The 20,884-nt window shown below is 36.3% G+C and overlaps 1 protein-coding gene across 1 annotated transcript; it reads left to right on the top strand.

The window, feature by feature from the left end:
* Positions 1-1,205: 1,205 nt before the first annotated feature.
* LOC140233652 (sec1 family domain-containing protein 1-like) lies at positions 1,206-19,763 on the top strand. The gene is made up of 19 exons (XM_072313756.1): positions 1,206-1,290; positions 2,483-2,573; positions 3,062-3,184; positions 4,087-4,174; positions 5,126-5,271; positions 5,731-5,816; positions 6,588-6,687; positions 7,514-7,653; positions 8,069-8,159; positions 9,032-9,105; positions 9,587-9,668; positions 10,143-10,307; positions 11,182-11,261; positions 12,446-12,584; positions 13,013-13,066; positions 13,968-14,020; positions 14,747-14,849; positions 15,430-15,513; positions 16,157-19,763. Exons 1-19 carry the CDS (start codon positions 1,271-1,273, stop codon positions 16,184-16,186), a joined length of 1,749 nt encoding a protein of 582 aa, XP_072169857.1. The 5' UTR covers positions 1,206-1,270; the 3' UTR covers positions 16,187-19,763.
* The last annotated feature ends 1,121 nt before the right edge of the window (positions 19,764-20,884 follow it).

Here is a 20,884-nt window from a genome sequence, read left to right as displayed (position 1 = left end):
TCGAATGCATTTTATTTTTGCAAATCCTGGTGCTCGTGAAATTAAAATGCACTCCAAAATTTCTGGTTCTGTAGTTGTTAGATTTATTAATTTATACTGTAAAACCAGAATTTTTTTTTTTTTTTTTTTTTTTTTTTTTTTTTTTGCGAGCAGGCAACATTTGCAAATTTTGCAAGGAGCTAAGATCCATGAAAGTTCTTGTCTACACAATGCATTGAATGTTATTGGCAATTTACGAAAGTTTCAGGCAATGAAAAGGCGATCTGCTCCAATTCGCGAAAGTTTCATGCCATGGATGTCTCTGGTTTTACAGTGTTAAAGTCTGCACCAACATAATTTGAAGACATGCAGTTTAGATACCTACCCTGTGTCATGCTCTTTTTCACTTCTTTTCAGCCGCCCTCAAGCGCATGTTGAACTTGAATGTTGCACCAACAAAAGCTTCACTTGCCGAGCCAGTGTGGAAGGTATGCTTATTCTAAATGAAAATTGATCACTTGGACAGGAGACAAATCCTTCTTGGCAACTGCCCCATGCCTGTGGAATCAGCTCCCTTAAAATATCAGGGAATCACCATCTATATCAGTGTCCCAAAAATCTTTGAAGACTTTCCTTATCAATAACTGATTGATCAATTATGTATATTTTGCTTTTTATCGTCATCTGTTATTTTGTTTTCCTATCCCCTTAATGTAAGTTTGATATCATAATTGTGTGAAGTGCTGTGATACATACTAACTCATGTAAAAATATGTTTTAAAAAATCATGTGATACATGTTAACTCATGTATAAAGAAAGCTTTATATGTACCTATATTGTATTGTATTGTATTGATGACAGTCCTTGTGGCTTTAATTCCTCCTATTATATCCCCGAGAATTGATTTGTATCATGAGAGTAAGATGTATTATGTAGACTGCTATAGACAAAAAGTAGAGACTGCAAAATAAGCATAGTGTTGGTACACCTTTGTTTGTGATGTCCCACTCATACCCATGATAACTAGCCATCCTGCAAACAACACAAGCTATGTCTGTGATGTCAACAATGTTTCCCAAGGTCCTGATGAGCAAAATGTAGTCTTTTTTTTTCTTTTTAATTTCCATCTCACGATATATGCTGCTGCTGTACACTTTTAAACCGGCCTAAACCAGAAGCAAGCTGTGTGTAATTGTAAATCATTTCACCATAATTTTCCAGGTGCTGGTGTATGATCGCTTTGGACAAGATGTCATCTCCCCACTACTATCAGTCAAGGAATTGAGGGATATGGGAGTAACTCTTCATTTGTGAGTAAACTTTTGAGCTCTGTTGTGCTAATATTCAGTCTTTTTGTGTGTGCTCTGCAAGCATTATTTATAGTACATTACCCAACAGGGACTTTCAAATTGATACACTGTCATTGAATTATGTACGTAGATGACAGGCAAAGTAACTGATGAAATGTAGTTCAGGATCTACTGACTTTGAGGGTTCAAGGTCAAGTTCTATAAAAAGAAATAACTTATTCACCTGTTTATTCTATGATACAAGTGAATGCGCACATACACTGTATGATATATAAACTTAATTTATTTCGAGATGTATATGTCAGGGTCAAGACCTTAAAATTTCTCTATATGTGCACAGTCATTCATGTAGTGTTCAAATAACAGGTCATGTGCACATAAGGGTTCTGCAAAGTAATTTGTAAAGGAAGGGGTCCATAGTAATGGCCAAATTCTGTATCACATGATATGTTATCTGAGGACCTTCAAAATTAATGATGAAGTCTTATGTTTGTGTGAAAGGGCACTAATGTGAAAGTGACAATTGTAGCTAATTTCCTCATGATGGAGTTCATGACCAGAGAAACTATCAATGCTCTTTACAGACGGAGTGAAACGATCAAGGAAGTAATTGTTCATTTTAATGTCTTCAATACTGCTTCAAGATACTACAATAAGTGAATCAGTTTTCTGGCAAATATATAGGATAACAGATAAAATTGAGCTGAGTATTATAGCTTGTGATAATGTGAGATTGGGAAAACTAATGTGGAAAAAGTCATGTGACACACTAGACTTTGGCAAAAGAGAGTGAAAGTTCATTATGGCATAAACTCAAACTATTGGTGAGGTATTTTGTTAAATACAGAGGCCTATCAGATTACATTGTGCTGCCCAAAGGTTTGCCGTGTTACCGCAGGTCAATAGGAAAAATCAAACAAAACAAAATCCAAAACATGTGAAGTGCCAGCCAGTTATCTACATACATTTAATATGAAAGGACATGGAGCATGTGAAACATTTGCTTGCTATAATCTTGTTTGCAGGAAGAGTTTTGATACATTTTCATTTTTTCCCCGGTTAGGCCCAAAGGCCCTTTCAAAATTCAATAAAAGCCATTTCATATACTGTGTCAGTATGGACTGGAGATTTCAGGGAAAGCATGTTATACTCTGCAGTTTTCCTTCCTTTTTATTCATTTTTTTTTCTTCAGACTTTTGCATTCAGACAGAGACCCAATCCCAGATGTTCCTGCTGTTTACTTTGTACTGCCAACAGATGAAAATGTTCAAAGGATATGCCAGGTATGTGAAAAAGTACACTCGTTTATTCACATGCAATCTCGAATAGTCTGTGTAGAGAGTGCAAGAACTTGGCATGACAGTTGTCCAATCCTGCACTTTATTTGCATACCAATGGAAGACTGAAAAGAAAGCATACAAACTTGTTTGATAAATGGACAGGTAATTCCTGCTGTAGTATATTTCATATTTTGACAGCATGGTTAGATAAGTCTATGTGTCTGTCCATTTGGGAAATATCTAGGGTGACTAGGGTGATCAGTTATCACGCTAACAAATTTTTTATTCACAAATTAGAAAAATTTCTTTGGCTTCCACCACAAATTGGATATTTGTCGGTGATTTCTTCTTTCGCTTTGTGTCAATGGAGCACCAATGATTGTGGTGATATTGTGTTATTTACTTATTCATTTTTATTTGTGCTTTTTTGTTTGTAATTATTTGTCTAGAGAGCACATATAACATTGTATTGCACATTATGTTCACTGCAGGATCTGCAGAACCAGACCTATGTGTCGTACTACCTTAACTTCATCTCGGCTATCTCGAGGCAGAGATTAGAGGATCTAGCGGGAGCTGCCCTCCAATCCAGTACAGTTACCCTCATCTCAAAGGTTTGTAGGGAATTTTGCAACAAAAAGGCCTTTCCATATAATGGCTTCCTGGTGAGGTGTGCTAAACCTTGGGGACAGTGTGGACAATCACCAAAATGCAGAGTTGACACCTTCATATTTTTGTATGCAGGGCTTTTGGTAGTGTGTGATCCACCTATTCTAAAACCTATTCTTTTCTGATATCACGTTGTGTAATGTCACCAATCATACCATGCAGTGATCCTTGTCACTATGAAGGTTAAAGATAACATGTTAATTACCTTTGTCTGAAAAGTAATTCAAACATCTTATTAACTCATTTGATGTAGACTCTTAAAGGTGCATGGTCCCGGTGTTTTACTCAAATGCTTACGCGGGTGCGCGGCGCAAGTTTCCTATAGAGACCTACGCTATTGACTCCTCTTAAGCGCTTACGCTGTGGCCCACTTCCCCGAGTCTGAAGAAGTCCGATTCACTGTAGTCAGTGGTCGGATCACAGTTCGGCTCATGATTCGGTTGAGGGGGATGACAGCTTAGCAAATTTCTTTTGTGATGTCATAATAACAAGCACATATGCACGCACCCTGGCATTACTACAGACTGCGCGATGCGCAGAGAAGACAACGAAGGCGACGTTACTTAGCAACACCTACGCACTTTACTCTTGATGACAGCTCAACTTCGGTAATCTTCGCATCAATGCTAACGGTGATTGGCAGTATCATCAACAGCGCCCTCTACACTACCAGGACTATGCACCTTTAATACCTGTTTGGCATTTATGTCATCTTTTTCATTATTTTACCATGGTATATTAGCCAAGAGTATTTAATTCAAGATAATGAAACTTGTTGCAGTTATGTTCAAGTTACCATTATCTGCTTATTGCAATCCTTTGATATCTTCTCATTCTTTCTGTCTAGGTGTTTGACCAATACCTCAATTTCATCTCATTAGAGGATCACTTCTTCACAGTCAGACACCAAAACAAAGAATCCATTTCTTATCATGGTAAGTATCACTGTTTGTTTGGTTGTTTGTTTGTTTTTCAAACTGAAATCATTGACTGTGTTTGAATTGAAAGGCAGGGGATTATGTTTTCTAACCCTGATGAGGATTCTTTGTCAGTGAAGATTATGTACTGCTTCTCCTGTAAATGCTCTCCTTGCAGCATATTCCATAAGGGATACTAAAAAAAAAATGTTATGTACACAGTATTCAACAGATCTGCCTTGCCATTCATTTAAGTTGGTAGATTAATAATGAAAAAAAAAAGATATATATTCAGTCTTTAGAATTGTCATTAGCATTAATTTGAACCACAAGTGCTGGTAGTATTTTGTCTGTTTTTGTAATATTTTCACCTGTCCTATGTCTTGATCGTAAAGCAATATTGTTTCCTATTATTCTTTCTGTTGGGAACTACCCTGACAAGACTCTGGTCTATATATATATCTCATTTGTACAATGACAAACTGAGGACAGGAAACGAGTACATGAACATGCATACATAACATATAACTACTATAAACTACAATATTTTTTTTTTTTTTTTTTTTGGAAACATAATAAAGTTCAAAGTTCAAAGTTCAAGTATGTATCACATATACCTGTGGGGTATCAATTACAATGTTTGAGTATACCTAGGGTGTACATTTGTTTTTCTCTTTGCATGAAATAGGCCCTACCCCTTCCCACTACTGAAAACCTTGAGTACCAGTCAGTGATTTACTGAATGATTGCCATTGAATTTTCTTCATTCCTCTTTGTCTTAATGGTCATGTATGAGTCTTACTGAAAGTATGAAATTATTTATTACTGAATGTCTCTATGTTCTGTCTGTTACACTGGTAATGTGTGGAAACCTGTCTTTGGAATTTGATTCCTCAACTGGTTTAAATGTGGATTGTGTTCAGGGATAGCAGAGTTTAATTTCTCTACACTTTGCTATGTCTCCTCCAGCAATCAACCGAGGCGATGTCAAAGATACAGAGATGGAGGCCATCATGGACACCATCGTCGACAGCCTCTTCTCCTTCTTTGTTACCATGGGAGCAGTGCCCATCATCCGGTCTCCAAAGGGAAATGCTGCTGAGATGGTGGCAGAGGTACGGGGGGTTTCTCCAGTTGTCTTTACAACAGGTGCGATGACCTGTTGGTGGGATGAGGGTTTAAGGTTTAAAGTGGCTGTGTTGGTCTGAAGAAGATGTATGATTAAAGATCCACTGGATGATAGATGCTTACCCCATGAAAGCTGTAATCATGGTTTTGAATAGTCTGTTATGTAATGTTATGAATGCTGGGCGCAATTTCATGTTAGGAAGCTTTTTTAAAGCTGAACAACATGAAGTTGATCAGACTCAACATATGTTACTGAAATTCTTATTTCAAATGCTTACCACATAAATAGAGCATTATAGGCAAGCATTGCCATTTACTGTGCACCGCTTGCATAACAACAGTTCATATATCATATGACCAAAGTGTGTCCGCCATTGTATTCCTTTTTGATATAGTAATTTTAGCTTTATTGACAGACTGTATCTTGTGTGCATGATTTTAAACAGAAACTGGACAAGAAGTTGAGGGAAAACTTGAGAGATGCAAGGAACAGCCTTTTTACCACAGACTCTGTCCAGTCAGGTCAGATCAGGTGAGTATTCAAGCAGTCAGTGAAAAATCATCCTCATCTCACTCTGTTCATTTTTAACATTCTTTCATTGGTAGATATGATGGTGATAGGAGGTGGAGGTCCATTAATCATCTCTTTTCATGTAGGTAGAAACGACAGCTAGGGTGTTGCATTTGATGTAATAATATCGGTAGAATGGTCCAAGCCAGCATTTTTGTCCTTGTCAGCAGCTGACTTTTGTCAGCCAATGCACATTTAAAGAAGAATATATGCACCTAAGAGCTGCCATATTTATTCTTGTTTTTTGTTTTTTTGTCTGTTGGTTTGTTTTTCTGTCTAGATGCAAGCAAGCACTTGAATACATTGTAATTCTCCTGAATACATTCTGGTCATAGAACATTTTTTCTTTTTTTAATGAAATACAGCTCCATGTTTATGAGGGGAATGTTAGATTCCAGGAAAGATTGTGTCAAACATGAAAGTCCAATATCACCTTTAGAGGAATAGTCCTGACACTCCAAAGAAATATAAATCAGGTGAATTTATAGTTTAGAAAATCAGAGAACTTAAATGCTATTCAGTTCAGTAGAGATGTTTTGAAATCCAGAAGAAATGAGTGTTACTCACCGATTTTGATTTGCTCTGAGTTATTCTTCAGCATGACTACTGTACGTTTTGACATGCCGTGGTAGACACGTGTGAACATATGTTGAATATGAACATCATCACTCCATCATGAGCTCTGGAGCTGACTTTCTACAAATGAGATGCTTCTTACCATTCTATTTGCAGTTTTCAACGTCCACTGTTGGTCATCCTCGACAGAAATATGGATATGGCCACTCCCCTTCATCACACATGGACGTACCAGGCCTTGTCACATGATGTCCTCGTAAGCAACCTACAGTTACAATTTTCCTGCACCACAAATTTTACATAAAAAATTGTGTCCATTAACAGCAGTATTGCATGATCAATTTTATTTGCCAAGTTTCCATCTGATTCTTATTTCTGGGGTATGAACCTTTGCTTTGTGAGGGAATCAGACCATACCTATACTGTTCCCTGAGAAATCAAAAGCAAATTTGTTCTTTTTTTTTCTGCCACATGAATTCAGAATTTAATTTTGGACTACATGTAGCTATGGAAGATCTGCACAATGCATTGTTTTATTTGCCACATAGCAGATTTTTATTCTTATTCATCAGTTTGTGTTTGTGTTTGTGTGTGTTTCGCAAAAACCTGTGTTTCATTTAAAAAAAATAATGATATTGATTCTCTCCTCTCCCATCAGAGCTTCATTTATCTTTGAAAGCTGGCTCAGTCGATGTGATGAAAGTGTTTTTAGTACCACCATAATTCAGTCTGTTACAGTGATTGTCAAGGCTTACAAATTAACAGTTGTGACAGCTAATTCAACAGAAATAAATTGAATGTTTTGATATCACAGTATTTACTCCCTTTCTTAGATTAACAGGAATCACAATCTAGCATTATCTGCCATGATAAATGCCCATCAGAGTCCTGTGGATTAAAGCCCCTACAGTGGAGGTTTTTGTTCCATGTTTATTATAATATATCTTAATAAAATAATATAGGCTGACAGTTTTCTGTGCATTTCAAAGTATTGAATTCAAGAATTTTTGTGCATGTTTGTATCCCATTGTTACAATTGATGATGGGATCTCTGTTATATCCCTGTTGATGCCATTTGACAGGATTTGCAGCTGAACAGGGTAACGCTGGAAGAGACTGTTCCTATAGGAAGTCCAGGACCTGGGGCAGCCAGGACCAAGAAGAAGGTCAAGTCTTATGACCTGTCCTGTAATGATTCTTTCTGGATCGGTCAGAAGGGAAAGTAAGTTAAGTCCATATCTGGATCTTTATTCTATTCAGTTTAATTCATTCTTCTCGAGGATGTAAAACCCATTGTCACTTGTTACTAACTAAATATGTTTGTGTGTTTTGCTGCTGTCAAATAGGCTTATTAATTTTCTTCCTAATGTCAACAAAAGTCAACATAATGTGATTAAATTTATTCTATTCTATGGCAGTATATATGACAGCTTCAAGCCAATTTAACTCAATTCATAGGTGTGTCATATGACTGTGACATCATGTTCATGAAGGCAACATGATGCCTTAGCACCGTAAAACAAAATCTTTGGAAGCACTGCTGCACAAGACACCCCATAGCATTGTGTAGACATAGGCTATGATTTGTCGCTAATTACATGTAAAACTCCTCGCATGTCTGTGTTTACTCTGTACAGTCCTTTTCCTGAGGTGGCCGAGGCTGTTCAGAGTGAGCTTGATGCCTACAGAGCATCCGAGGATGAAGTCAAGAAATTGAAATCTGCCATGGTAAGCATTAAAGGACAAGTTCACCTTCATAAACATAAGGATTGAGAGAATGTAGCAATATTATTAGAACACATCATTGAAAGTTTGAGGAAAATCGGACAATCCGTTCAAAAGTTATGAATTTTTGAAGTTTTTGTGCAGTCACCGCTGGATGAGAAGACTACTGCAGTGTATGATGTCACATGTGTACAACAATATAAGGAAAATATTAAGAAAATTTCACAAAATTTCATCTTTTGAAAAAAGTACACATTCCCTTGACTCGTTACTGACATATGTTATGGGTAATATTATTCCCATTGCCTTTAAAAAGAAGCAAGTCAAGTGCTCTTTTGTTATGCGAAAAAAGTGAAAATATGGTGAATTTTCTTTACATTTTCTTTATACTGTTGTACTCATATGACATCACAAGCCTTAGTAGTCTCCTCATCCAGTGGTTCCAACACGAAAATTTTAAAAATTCATAACTTTTGCATCAATTGTTCAATTTTCCTCAAACTTTCACTAATGTGTTCTACTAATATTGCTGCATTCTCTCAATCCTTATGTTTATGAAGGTTAACTTGTCCTTTAAGGTGGCCTATACTCTTTCCTCAAGTATCACATCTTTATGCGTCTGACAAAGGGACTACTGTAAAACACAGCTAGGCAAAGAAATAGTGAAATGTTGTGTACATTCATATTTAAATTAATTGATTTAATGCGGTTTCTGTATTTGAAAACAGTTGCAGGATATTGACAGATATCATTTCATCAAACTTGGTGCAGGTGTGTCAAAGTTCAATTCCCTATTTTCTCCCCATTTTTCTGCTGCAAGAGGTACAAGTGATTGGTAATGAATATTATATCTGTATCATGTTTTATTATTCCAGGGTTTAGAGGGGGAAGATGAAGCAGCCATCAGCATGCTGTCAGATGCCACCGCCAAGTTGACGTCAGCTGTAAGGTAAAGTCTCTCTTGAAGTAAATTGGTCATGTATGTTGTGCACTTGAATTGGTCCCTCTTGTTCTATGTGGATCAGTGTATGGTAGAAGTTTGGTTAGTCCTGCCAATTGCTTGATAAGCCACCTGGTGGTAGGTATTTTTTAGAATGTTAAAATATGCTAAAGATTTGTAATTATATGTAGTATTGTAAGGTAAAAAGTTGTAATGTTAATCTGCTAACTTTGTGAATATGAGGCAGTCATTTATTGGCAACCACTAATTGTTATATTGTATCATTGCACAGAGACGTAGAGTGCTTCTTGTAATAACTTGCTTTTTCAACGTATATCAGCAATGTGAATTGAGTGTGTCTGTTGTCATGGCAGTTCTTTGTCATAGCAGGAAGCAGGCAGCTGTGTTTTTTGCCTTTCCATGTCGAGAGGACTGGGTATATGTACACCAGCCATACTGTGATGTTGCTCTCACCATGATTTGATCACAGTTCCCTACCAGAGCTGCTGGAAAAGAAGAGGCAAATTGACATGCACATGAATGTTGCCACGGCACTGCTGGATCACATCAAGGTATACACTGTGCTTTGGATACTTTCATCAGGATCGATACTTCACATAACAGTCGCAAGTTACACATGTAGACAAGAGACTTGTTGATGCACAAGTAGGATCGTTGGTTTCTATATTGTCTACCATTAATTCACTAATTCAGCCACTTTCATTGTGCCTACTATTGCTTCTTAAATAATTTTAGGCTTTAGATGGAAGATATGCCTTGTAGGGTCTCCACCAAGTTATGTATCATGCTACTTGGAGGCAACTAAGCATTCTTCTACAACATTACATTGGTGTAATGATTTATGGCCAGATGCTTGTATCATCCTTTCAATTGAAGATTGAACATTGTAACTTCATTAGAATTTTGCAGCTAGTAGATATTGGGATGCCAACCCTGCAGAGTTTTACCACTCTATCAATTAAATGGAATCGGATTGCAATCGCGCAATATATTTCTTGAGGATGTCATTCTTTCTTTCACTCTAGGCCAGGAAACTGGATGTCTACTTTGAGCTGGAAGAGAAGCTGATGAGCAAACAGACACTAGATAAGTCACTAATGGATGTCATCTCAGACCCAGATGCTGGGACACCGGAAGATAAGATGAGGCTCTTCATCATCTTTTACATCTGTTCTACAGCCCTCCCAGAGGTACAGATCTGCTAATCAGTGTTCAGTCTTCCATTTTACGTACTGTAAAACCAAACACATTCGCAGCTTGAAACTTTCGCAAATCGGAGCCAATGGCCTATTTTGCGGCATGAAACCTTCGTGAATTGCCACTGGCATTCAATTCATTGTGTGCACAAAAACTTTTGCTTGTATTTTACTTTTGCAAATCTTGGCCCCTCTCGAAATTCGTGTAAGTTTCATGCACGTGAAAATTTGTGATTTTACAGTACATCTCTTGTGTTGTGGAGAAAGCATAGTGAGTAGGAGTCAACTAATCTCATAGTAGCTTCAACATGAATGGTTTGTTTTTCATTTGCAATGTCAGCTTTTTTTTTTTTACAGAGATTTTATAAAGAATGAAAAATGTATTAAGTTAATCAGGGCTCACCCTAAACTGTTGTTCCTTTCAGTGAGGATTAGTAAAGGACTATTTCTCACCAGTCTACAAAAATTATGCTTAGTAAATCTGCTGTCAATTGTCAGCAGTTTCTGCTGGCCATCCACTGGGATACGGAGTGTGATGTCATAGCCATTCATCACCATGGAAACTAGTTCTAAACAACTTCACCTGGTACGAATATCTGTGCACACTATTGTTGCTAACCATGCTTGTGCCTTGTTCCAACCTGAGCTGTAACAAAAGACTGTGACATCATCACTTCAGTACTCCAAATTCTGATTGGTGAATAACTTGATTCTCATCTTGGCCCTTCAGCTAAATGGAATTTATGTAGTCCAACAACAATTCTTGGTGGTGGTATGCTTACTGACTCTGATGACATTATTTTCAGTGGTTCAGTAGTAATCTGTGTGAATAAAAATTGTGTATTTTTTTCACTAATGATGGCTGCAGACTGAAGTGGACCAGTATCGTACAGCTTTAGAAGCAGCTGGCTGCAACTTGGCACCTCTGGACTACATCAGAAGATGGAAGTAAGTTCTTTTCCTTCTGTACTATGGCATAGCATGCCCAAATGATATATGGTTGATAACTGTGTATCAACAGTCAGTGGTAACCACAGTTGAACTATGGTGTAAATGACCTGTGAAGGACTTGCCAGTATTGTATTCCAGTGTATGTCTGCTTTTGCAGACTATTTGTGATTCTCCTGTTGGTGTCTTTTTTTTTATTCACTATTTCATATTCTGTTAAACAATCTTTTGTTGTTGTTTTTTAATTTTGTAAGAGCTCTGAGCCGCATGGGAAGAGCGCATCAGACATTCATTGTATTGTATTTTATTGTATTCCCCTATGTTTACTCCTTTTCAATAAACTGTGGAGGCTATATCACAGACATTGTCTTTGCATTCTTGCCCTGGAGATTGAAATTTTGTTGTCCTGTCTCTCAGACGGACTTTGGGAAGACAATGTTTTATTCAGTATGTAACATTTGCAAAGACCCACTTGGATTTGAACCCGTTATGATTCAGATGTGTGTACCAGTACTTAACCACTTGACCGTCAGAACTAACTCCTTATCAAGTTTGCCTCCAAACTTCTGTTTCTTCACATGCACAGATGTGGTTGCAGGTGTTAGCGTTTCAGAATGCAAAGAGCTAAAGAATTGAAATCACGCTTGTAGACAAAGCATTAGCAATAAATACCCATATTAATGAATGACTGTCCAAGAGACATTGTATGCCATTTGAACCTCTCTTAATTTGGTTTATACCCTCATTCCACTTGATAACTTTTTCTCTTTTGTTTTAAAGCAGAAATGTGCCTGTGTATAGATGTAATTTGTTGTTTAATCATGACTTTATTCAAGTTCAAACAATGAGTACAAAGAATATATACATACAAAGATAGTCCAATAAAATGTGATGTTGCGACAAGACCTTTTGATAGATCCAGGTTGCAGCTAAATTATTATGTAGCCAGTGTGTATTCCTTTCTGCTCTCCTTCACTTGTCTAAATCATATCAGTTCATTTTATCTCTTGCATGAATTTTGAGTGAATATTATGTTGTATTGCTATTTTTTTTTTGGGGGGGGGGGCAATTTGAATTCCACAATATCTTTCAGTTTTCATACAATGGCAATGAAGTAACTTGTATAAAAATGATAATAATTGAACTGTACTTACTTGTGTTGTGCATTTTTGTTTGAAACCCAGAGCATTCACCAAGATGGCAGCGCCAGTAAACCAATATGGAGGAGGGGGCACCAAGACCGTGGGGATGTTTTCCAAGCTCATGAGTACAGGGTCACAGTTTGTCATGGAAGGGGTCAAGAACTTTGTCGTCAAGAAACATGTGAGTGAGCAGGGATGCCTCTGTGGAGGGGTTATGAATAAAACTGATAAACGCAAGAAACTCTAACTGCAGTTTTTGAGTTGTAGATGAAGAACCCTCCTTAAAAGAGGTCACATGTCAAAGGGTGCTGATGTTTTATTCTTTCATTCGATATTCAAGTAATTTTCTGCTTATATGCATTTCAAATTTGAGTAAATTTTATTTTCTTTCCTTTCATTATTTTCATTCATAATCATTTATCATTTCCATTCAGTGAAACTTGACACATATGAAACATATTCAATCTTTTTTAATTCAAGAGAAAATCTGATTCTTGAGTAAAACTTCAGTAATTGTTACATAGATAGTTTACCAGTATGGTGTATATGTACAGTGAATTTTTCTCAGTATGCATTCATGTAACACTGATCACTTTCTGTCATGAACAGAATCTGCCTGTCACAAGAGTTGCTGACTCCTTGCTTGAGCTGAAATCAAATTCAGTAAGTATAACATTTTGATGTTATTATCATTGAAAAGATTATTATTATCTTATTCACTCTATTTATTCATTTTTTTTTTATTTTTTTTTTTTTTTGGGGGGGGGGTTCTTTTGTTATGTACTCTTACGATGATGGTTGACGCTCGTCAAAAAACAAAAAGCATAACACTTAGAAAGGAGATATCAGACATGGTTAACACCAGTATACCAAGTCCCGTAGCCATAATTCATTCGGATATGGCATATAGAGGAATGTCTTTGCAAATATCCTGTGTTTGGTTCTTTTAGTGAAATCATCACAGGCTTTCCATTTCCTTCTTTTTGATTCTTGTAGGTTTTCAACTCCATAAGTATTTTTTTTTCCAAAGCAAATGTTATCACATTGACCATGGTAAGGCTGTTTCTATACAAAAAGGCCTAGACCATTTAAATGGTGCTTAAAATAGATTGTAATCCAAGGATCCACAAGTTATCATAGTCACTTGTATTTTTGTCAGTACCAGTAAAAAAGTACATGTCAGATGGTCTGTGAAGTTGATTATTATTCAGTAATTATATGCTTTAATTTATTGTATGTATCTCTGCAGATGAGTGGAATGTGCCAGTAGGCACTTATGAGGCCGCAATTTTGATTTTTCTTGACACAGTGCATTTTCTCATGCTGTACACACTCCTGTGGCAGTATGATCATATGAAACTTATCGATGATTCAAATCTATACAGATATAGTGACATCCATGGAGAATTATAGTAAGCAAATTTGCAGTGGAGCTAAAAGTTATGTGCTTATACACAAGGATACACCCATGCGAACATTGGAATACAGTAGACATTCTTATTACTTAATAAAATCAATTGTTGATCTTCATCTTTTGTTGCCTCTTCTTGTTTTCAAATTTCAGGAGACAGATGATTACAGATACTTTGATCCAAAACTTTTGAGAGTGACAGACAGGTTAGTGAGTGTAATAGCATATACTTTGGAAATGTTTATCTCCACCAAGGAAGGAGGTTACATTTTTGTTGCTGTTGCTTTGCCTGTGTGCAAAGTAACTCCTACAGTTGAGAACGAATTGGAATGATACTTACAGGACAAGTCAATAATGACACAAGGAACAGATGATTATATTTTCATAGTGATCCTGGAATGCTTATGCATTTTTGAAGGATTATATTGTGGCAAATAGGGTCAATGAACTTGGGAATTCAAGCTGCGCGTATTAGAGGTTTGCATACGCATACTAAAGTGCGTGATCTGCTCGATGAGCCACACAGTAGGAAGCTGATGAGGTAAACACTTTTAGTTTTTTTCCCCTCTTATTTTAGCTATCATTGGAAAATTTGTGATTTTCAGCATGTGTGTATAGGTGCAAATGAGCTGCTTGGTGGAGGTCTGTGTCTGCGCTCTCTGAGTGCTTTTCTTGTTATTTTTGTTTTTCTTTGTGGTTGTGTTGTTTTCAGGAATGTTTATAAAGTCTCAGTGGTTGACTATACTGGTGGCACTTGTATGATATGACCTGATTTGATATGACCTGATTTTTAACACACCAGTTTGTGTGTTTGAGTTTGTGTGTGTGTGTGTGTGTGTGACATTGCAAAGCCTCAGTTGCCAGTTATGTAATATTCTCAACAATGTCAAGACTATTTTTGCTTTCATAGTTTTGTGTCCTTTGTTTTCCAGTTCTTCCATTCCCCGCAACAAATCACCGTATCAAGAAGCCATAGTGTTTGTGGTTGGTGGCGGTAACTACATCGAGTATCAGAACCTCTTAGACTACGTGAAGGTGAGTTTGAGGCAAGGAGATATGTCAGCAATGACAGAGGTAAATAGTGGTCTGAAATAGTGAAGATAACAAAGGGCATTTTACAAAGAAAAATGGTGTCTATGCTTTGTTTCTTATGTTTGTCTTCTTCTACTGTGACAGGTTTTTCAGAAAGCTGAAGCTGCCTTTTTATGAAGTTATGGTGTGTATGTGATTTCTAGAGTGAAGTGACGCAATGACAAAAGCTGTTGTGGGAAGAGTGATAAGACAAAACTTTACCTGACCTCTACAGCACTTGTATCATCAGTATGTATCATTATCTTGCATCATGTCTGGAGAAAAAGATATTATTATCAAAATTGTAAGGTCAACCTTCAGAATTTGTTTTTCTGACCATCATTATTCAAAGTGAAAAGTCCATTTTCGAGATACCTTCCCCACAATTATTTCATGAAAATTCCATGAAGTTAAGATTATTGTCTGTGTTCCAGTCTTTTATGACTAGACATAAGAAGTAGGAATTAGAATCCCTTATTGCTATGCCCGGTGACCAAGTATAAACAGCTTTCAAATGTTACTTTCTTCTACCATTTCTGTACAGAGCAAGTCCAGCACAGGAGGAATCAGCAAAAAGATTACCTATGGCTGCAGCGAAGTCCTCAACTCCTCGCAATTCCTCAAACAGGTGAGCTGCAAACTTTTCTAATCCTGATGGTTAAATGCTTCATGACAACTTCTTTCATGATTAGAAGAGATCACATAAGATTATTTAAATTTTTTTTTTTCTCTGTGACATATTTCTGAGTCATCAACACTTTAACAGGTCTCCTTTGCGAAATTTGTTATTTAATCAAATTTGATGGGGATAATATAGAAGAGAACTCATATTGCAGGCATATCATGCTGCATTTTATTTTGGCTGAAACAGATGATTGTGAGGAGATCCTGTCAATATATATATATTTTTTCTTAAGCTTGATTCTATGCAATGTTATATTCACATTGGGATGTGATGGTCGTGAGAAGGTCAAAGTAATAGAAGGCACTTGAGGCATTTGGAGAGATGGACCAGAAATTAGTGGATTGATTTCATTTGTCAGCATTTAGCAATAACTAGTTTCACATGTTTTGTGTCTGATGCAAGCGGCCTCCTTTGTACAAATTTGATGAAAAACCTAAATAACTTGAATGGAAAAAAAAATAATAGAATAACCACTAAAATAGCAATTGACTTTGGTTTCTAATGAAATATTTGACACATATCATTCTACATGATGATACTGAGTATTTTTTTGTAAATTCGTCTCTTTTTTTTCTCTTCTTCTCAGATTACGTTATTAGGAGAAGAACAGCACTGAGAAAGAAGGAGTGTGGTTCACCAGCGTTCCTAGTGGACTCTGATGATCTGTTGATATTATTCAGTGAACTTCAACAGCTGTCTGTTTGAACCTACTTGAACTTATCATGTGGAGACATGCATTCTACAAACTACAGATGATTAGCTGGCAATGTTTAGATGGTTCTATTTCATTACGTGGTGTTGCTAAATCTTTGTAAAACATGCACTTCACCCACATCAAATCTTGAATGAATGCATAGGTAGTACATAATTGCTGTCAACATATTTCGCTTGCAGTTCATGTGATTGACAAAGTTCTCACATGTTTCAATGCTGATTCCTAAAGTTTATCATTCATGTAACTAATAATGTTTGTGAGCAGTCTTAAATGACATTAATTGTTGACATCTCTTAGGGAAACAGTATGAAGTTTCCCATGCAGTCAAAGACTCTCTTTAAGAAGATGGGAGACTAATTTACTGCAATGAACATTCAGATAAGTACTGCTCAAGTCCCAAAATTATGCAATGATTATGATATATCATAAAAGGTTTTTTTTTTTCTTCTTTTTATTTAGGAAGATGTAATCAAAGTTATATTGCTCCACACTCCTATATCCATGTTGACTTTTGTGGTTTAACATTTAGCAGTTTATTTCTCTCTTTTTTAAAGCTGTGTTTCCCTGAAACTATTACACCCCATCCCCATGATACTCAGAAACTGATTTTCACAGAATGGTCCATTGTTGAGAAGATGTCTTTGAAGATTTCCCTTAAAGTACTGCTAAATCAACATACATTTTACATGGGCTGAAAGAGGAACTGCAGCAAAATGGATCATATAAAAGTGATAGAGTACCCTCCTGCCCTCTATTGTGATAGAACTCTGCGTTTTTGTTGTGACAATATGTTTGTGCTTATCAAGCTTGATACAATTCAAAATTGTGAAATAACAGGTAATGCAAAGTAATGAAGCCCAGCATTTTTTGTTTCTTTACAGTAATTCAGTAACGTACCTGTAGCATCAAGATCTTGTGCCTTATGTGTTGCACATAGGTATTTTTGTTTTTGTGTGTTTAGACAGTACACACAAATTCCCTAGGATGCGTGACGTTGCTTTAGCGCAGAAGACATATTCATAAAATTGCACACACACCTGCATCACCTACATGAATAGATTAATTGTTAAGACAACAATAAAATGGAAAAGAAGTTCTTGTGTTAAAGTATTTCTCACACTCAATATCTTGCACATTCCAGTTTTCAATTGACCTTCCTCCATCCCTCTTCCAACCTCCTTTACATCTTCTCGTCAAAAACATGGAAAAGAAGAGTTTGTACACTTGCCAAGAAAGAGATCAATATGATGTGTATACTGTATATAGACACTGTGGTATGATAAAGGATATTGTTATATTTGGTCTGTTAAAGGAAGTGTGATGTTTTTTGACAGTGGAAAATGCAGATCGTACTATCAGTTTTAGCAATTAATAATGTCACTTATAGTGCTGATTGGTTCAAGCAAAAACAAAAACTCATTCATGATGTGAAAATTTGTCATTGGAGAATGAAATAATCTACTAACCTGTGGACAAATTGTTTGAAAGCTATCACTTTTATCCAACTGAATAAGATCCGCCATTCTTATCCTTATTTAACTGTTAAAAAGTGAAATAATAACTCAAGCAAAAATGGAGAGTTAGTAATTTGCTGCTTTGAAAAATGTGTGATGCATGTGATTACATTTGCAGTGTTAAATGTAATTCTAGACATTTGCACATCAAGTGACCAACCTCAAGTCAGTGTATTTCAGTGCAATGCAAAAGGTAGGGCCTTATATTGTAAACATGCACTGGCTGAATGCAGCAGAACAAAACTGTAAATCTAAATACATCTTCACGTTACATAGGGAGTGACTTGCTGTTGTAAAGGATGTTTACGAACACATGAATTGTCACACCTGGATTAGGGAACTGGAAAACATGATGGTATTGGAAAAATATTGAAGTGATGAGATTTTTGTAACATTATATGTCAAAAACAAAAGGAGAATTGCTGCTAGAGTTGTACATCAGCCACCTGATTAAGATGGCTACATGGAGGGGCATAATTTTATGTGGCTCCCCTTTAGATGGCTTACAGACATGCATAGTCATGGCTATGTAGCATTTCGTGTCAGATGTTACTTTGATGTGTCTGTTTCTGTTTCAGATTTCATTCAAATTTTGTTTTCTCTTTGCCCTTCAAAATTTGTCATAGTAAGTCTATGTATTCATTTTACCCCTGCACTCAGTTACTGCACAGTACCTCCCGTAGCTTACCTTGTACAACACATAGATCTGAAACAGATATCAGTGTTTTGGATGTAGCTAGCAATCATTAAAGACAGTATTCCAGTACAGTGGACTCCAGTTTACTCAACGAAGTCCTCGGGACAGGCAATTTTCTTTTATTATATCAAAATTTCGTTATAACCGAATGAATAAACAATAAAAATACATAGAGTTGATAATGTTGTGGCCCTAAATTTTACTTCGTTGTAACCGAAATTTTGTTATAGCAGTGTTGGTTATAACGGTAGTGCACTGTATTTCGGAGTTCCAAAACTTCGGCTTTTCAACACCGTGTGGCAAACAAGCTTGGAGTGCAAAATGTTTCCATGACAACCAAGGCACTGCAAGGTAGTTTGCCAGGCTTTGTTCAGTTTCAGATGGCTTTTCATCTTGTAGTTGCAATTTATAATACAGCTGTAGTTGAGAAAACTGTTTTGCTAGTATAATTTGCATGCTAAGGAGAATGCCTGCTGTAAGTTTGGCAGTGCAACTAGTCTCTTTCATTCAACTGAAAACGGAAGAGTGTCAGACTAAGTCTTTTTGAGAGAAAAATGTGCATTTAATTTCTGTACATACACATATGTTGTCTATTTACTGTAATCAGGTACATTCATTATTTCAAGAAAAGTGACTGCTCTAACTGTTTTTCTCACAATTTGATTCTGTCCTTATTGTAGACAAAGATTTCAGTGTAGTATATTTTCCAGAGACTTGTCAAACGGTTGAGAATCATGCCTGTTCTTCCTTCATGAATAGACAAGACATTTTGCCAGAGAGATATGTATTTGTTTTCAAGATGGTGAATCCTTTTTACTCAGCAGGGGCATTTTTATGAGATCTTTGAATAGACTCGCTTTGGCAACAATCAAGAATTTCATGAACCCTCCACTTTTCATCCAATTTGAAGGTAGCAATGACCCATGACTGCTGAGTGAGAGAAATTGTAATGATATGTAGGAATGATCTGACACAAAATGTAGCAGATGTTTTCTGCCACCCTTGAGTCTGGATAATGACTGGACTTTAAAGAACTACCGTAACTGATGGGTGGTGGGGACGGGATGGTCATCTGTAGAGTTCGAAAAGTCATTAAATAATGTGATGTGCATAATGTACATGTATGTAATATGACCGATATTGCATTAAAGCGTGCAAATAGTCTAAAGGCTGTTGTGGTCATTTTTGTCTATGCCCTACCATTACCTTGGTAGCCATAACCTGGCAAATCAGCCATATTATTTACAATATGTATTTGAACTGAAAGTACTCTCACCTTTCTACGCAATAAATATTGTATACAAAGTCATTGTGCCCCCTCAGCTGCAGTAAAAGATAAAGTTCATACATGGAAAACATGGTAATTCAAGATGCAGAACATTATAACACAGTTCAAAAATGTAGTTGTGGAGCTCACATAGACCGTGAAAAAAAGAGTGACAGATATTTTATCTGACAAATTTGCTCTCAGCCAATGAGATGCAAGGGTTTCAGTAGCTCATAACAGTTTGTCAGAAGAAAAAAAATCTGATAAAACTCTTTATGAAATGACCTCCTGGTGTTCTCCACATTATCACACAAGGGTTAAATTAAAAGACTGAAATTGTACGCAGATACAATGCCGTCCTCCTTGGCAAATAAAAAACGAACATGATATAATGTCAAAACATCAAAATATGATTACTGGTATACAACATGTGTCAGCAGACATTGTAGATTACTTGATGTATAGACTTTGGGGTTAATGTTTTGTCCTGAGCATGCACCCGGGGAATTAGCTAAGCAATTGGGATGGTCACAAATCTGAAAGGTCTTATAGTTAGAGTCTATAAAAGTGCCAGTATTATATATATATATATATATATATATATATATATATATATATATATATATATATATATATATATATATATATATATATATATATATATATATATATACATGTATATGTTTATGATATATTTAGAAAATGAAATATGCATGTATGTATATTATATATATATATATATATATATTATATGCATATATATACTACACTTGTTCTGTACATGGTCAGGACCCCTTCTCGCACTCTTTATGTATATATATATATATATATATATATATATATCGTTGCTGGGGTGACAAGACCTCGTATCTACAAAATGTCAAATGTTCAGGAGAGCCAAAAACCATGGCGGCCAAAGCACTGTGGCGAATGGGATAGCCTTCCCTCTGACATGCCATGGTGGCTTCATTTTTGGGGTGAGACAGTTGGGATTTGGACAGGACATCACTTTACCCATTATTTGACCATCAATCCAAAAAAGTCATTTTCACCAAAGTTGCAGATACAAGGTCTTGTCACCCCAGCGACGATATATATATATATATATATATATATATATA

This window comes from Diadema setosum, chromosome 1, assembly GCF_964275005.1.
Source record: "Diadema setosum chromosome 1, eeDiaSeto1, whole genome shotgun sequence".
NCBI classification, from domain to species: domain Eukaryota; kingdom Metazoa; phylum Echinodermata; class Echinoidea; order Diadematoida; family Diadematidae; genus Diadema; species Diadema setosum.
The sequence above is the reverse complement of the archived record's forward strand: the minus strand, read 5'-3'. Positions and strand labels throughout refer to the sequence as shown.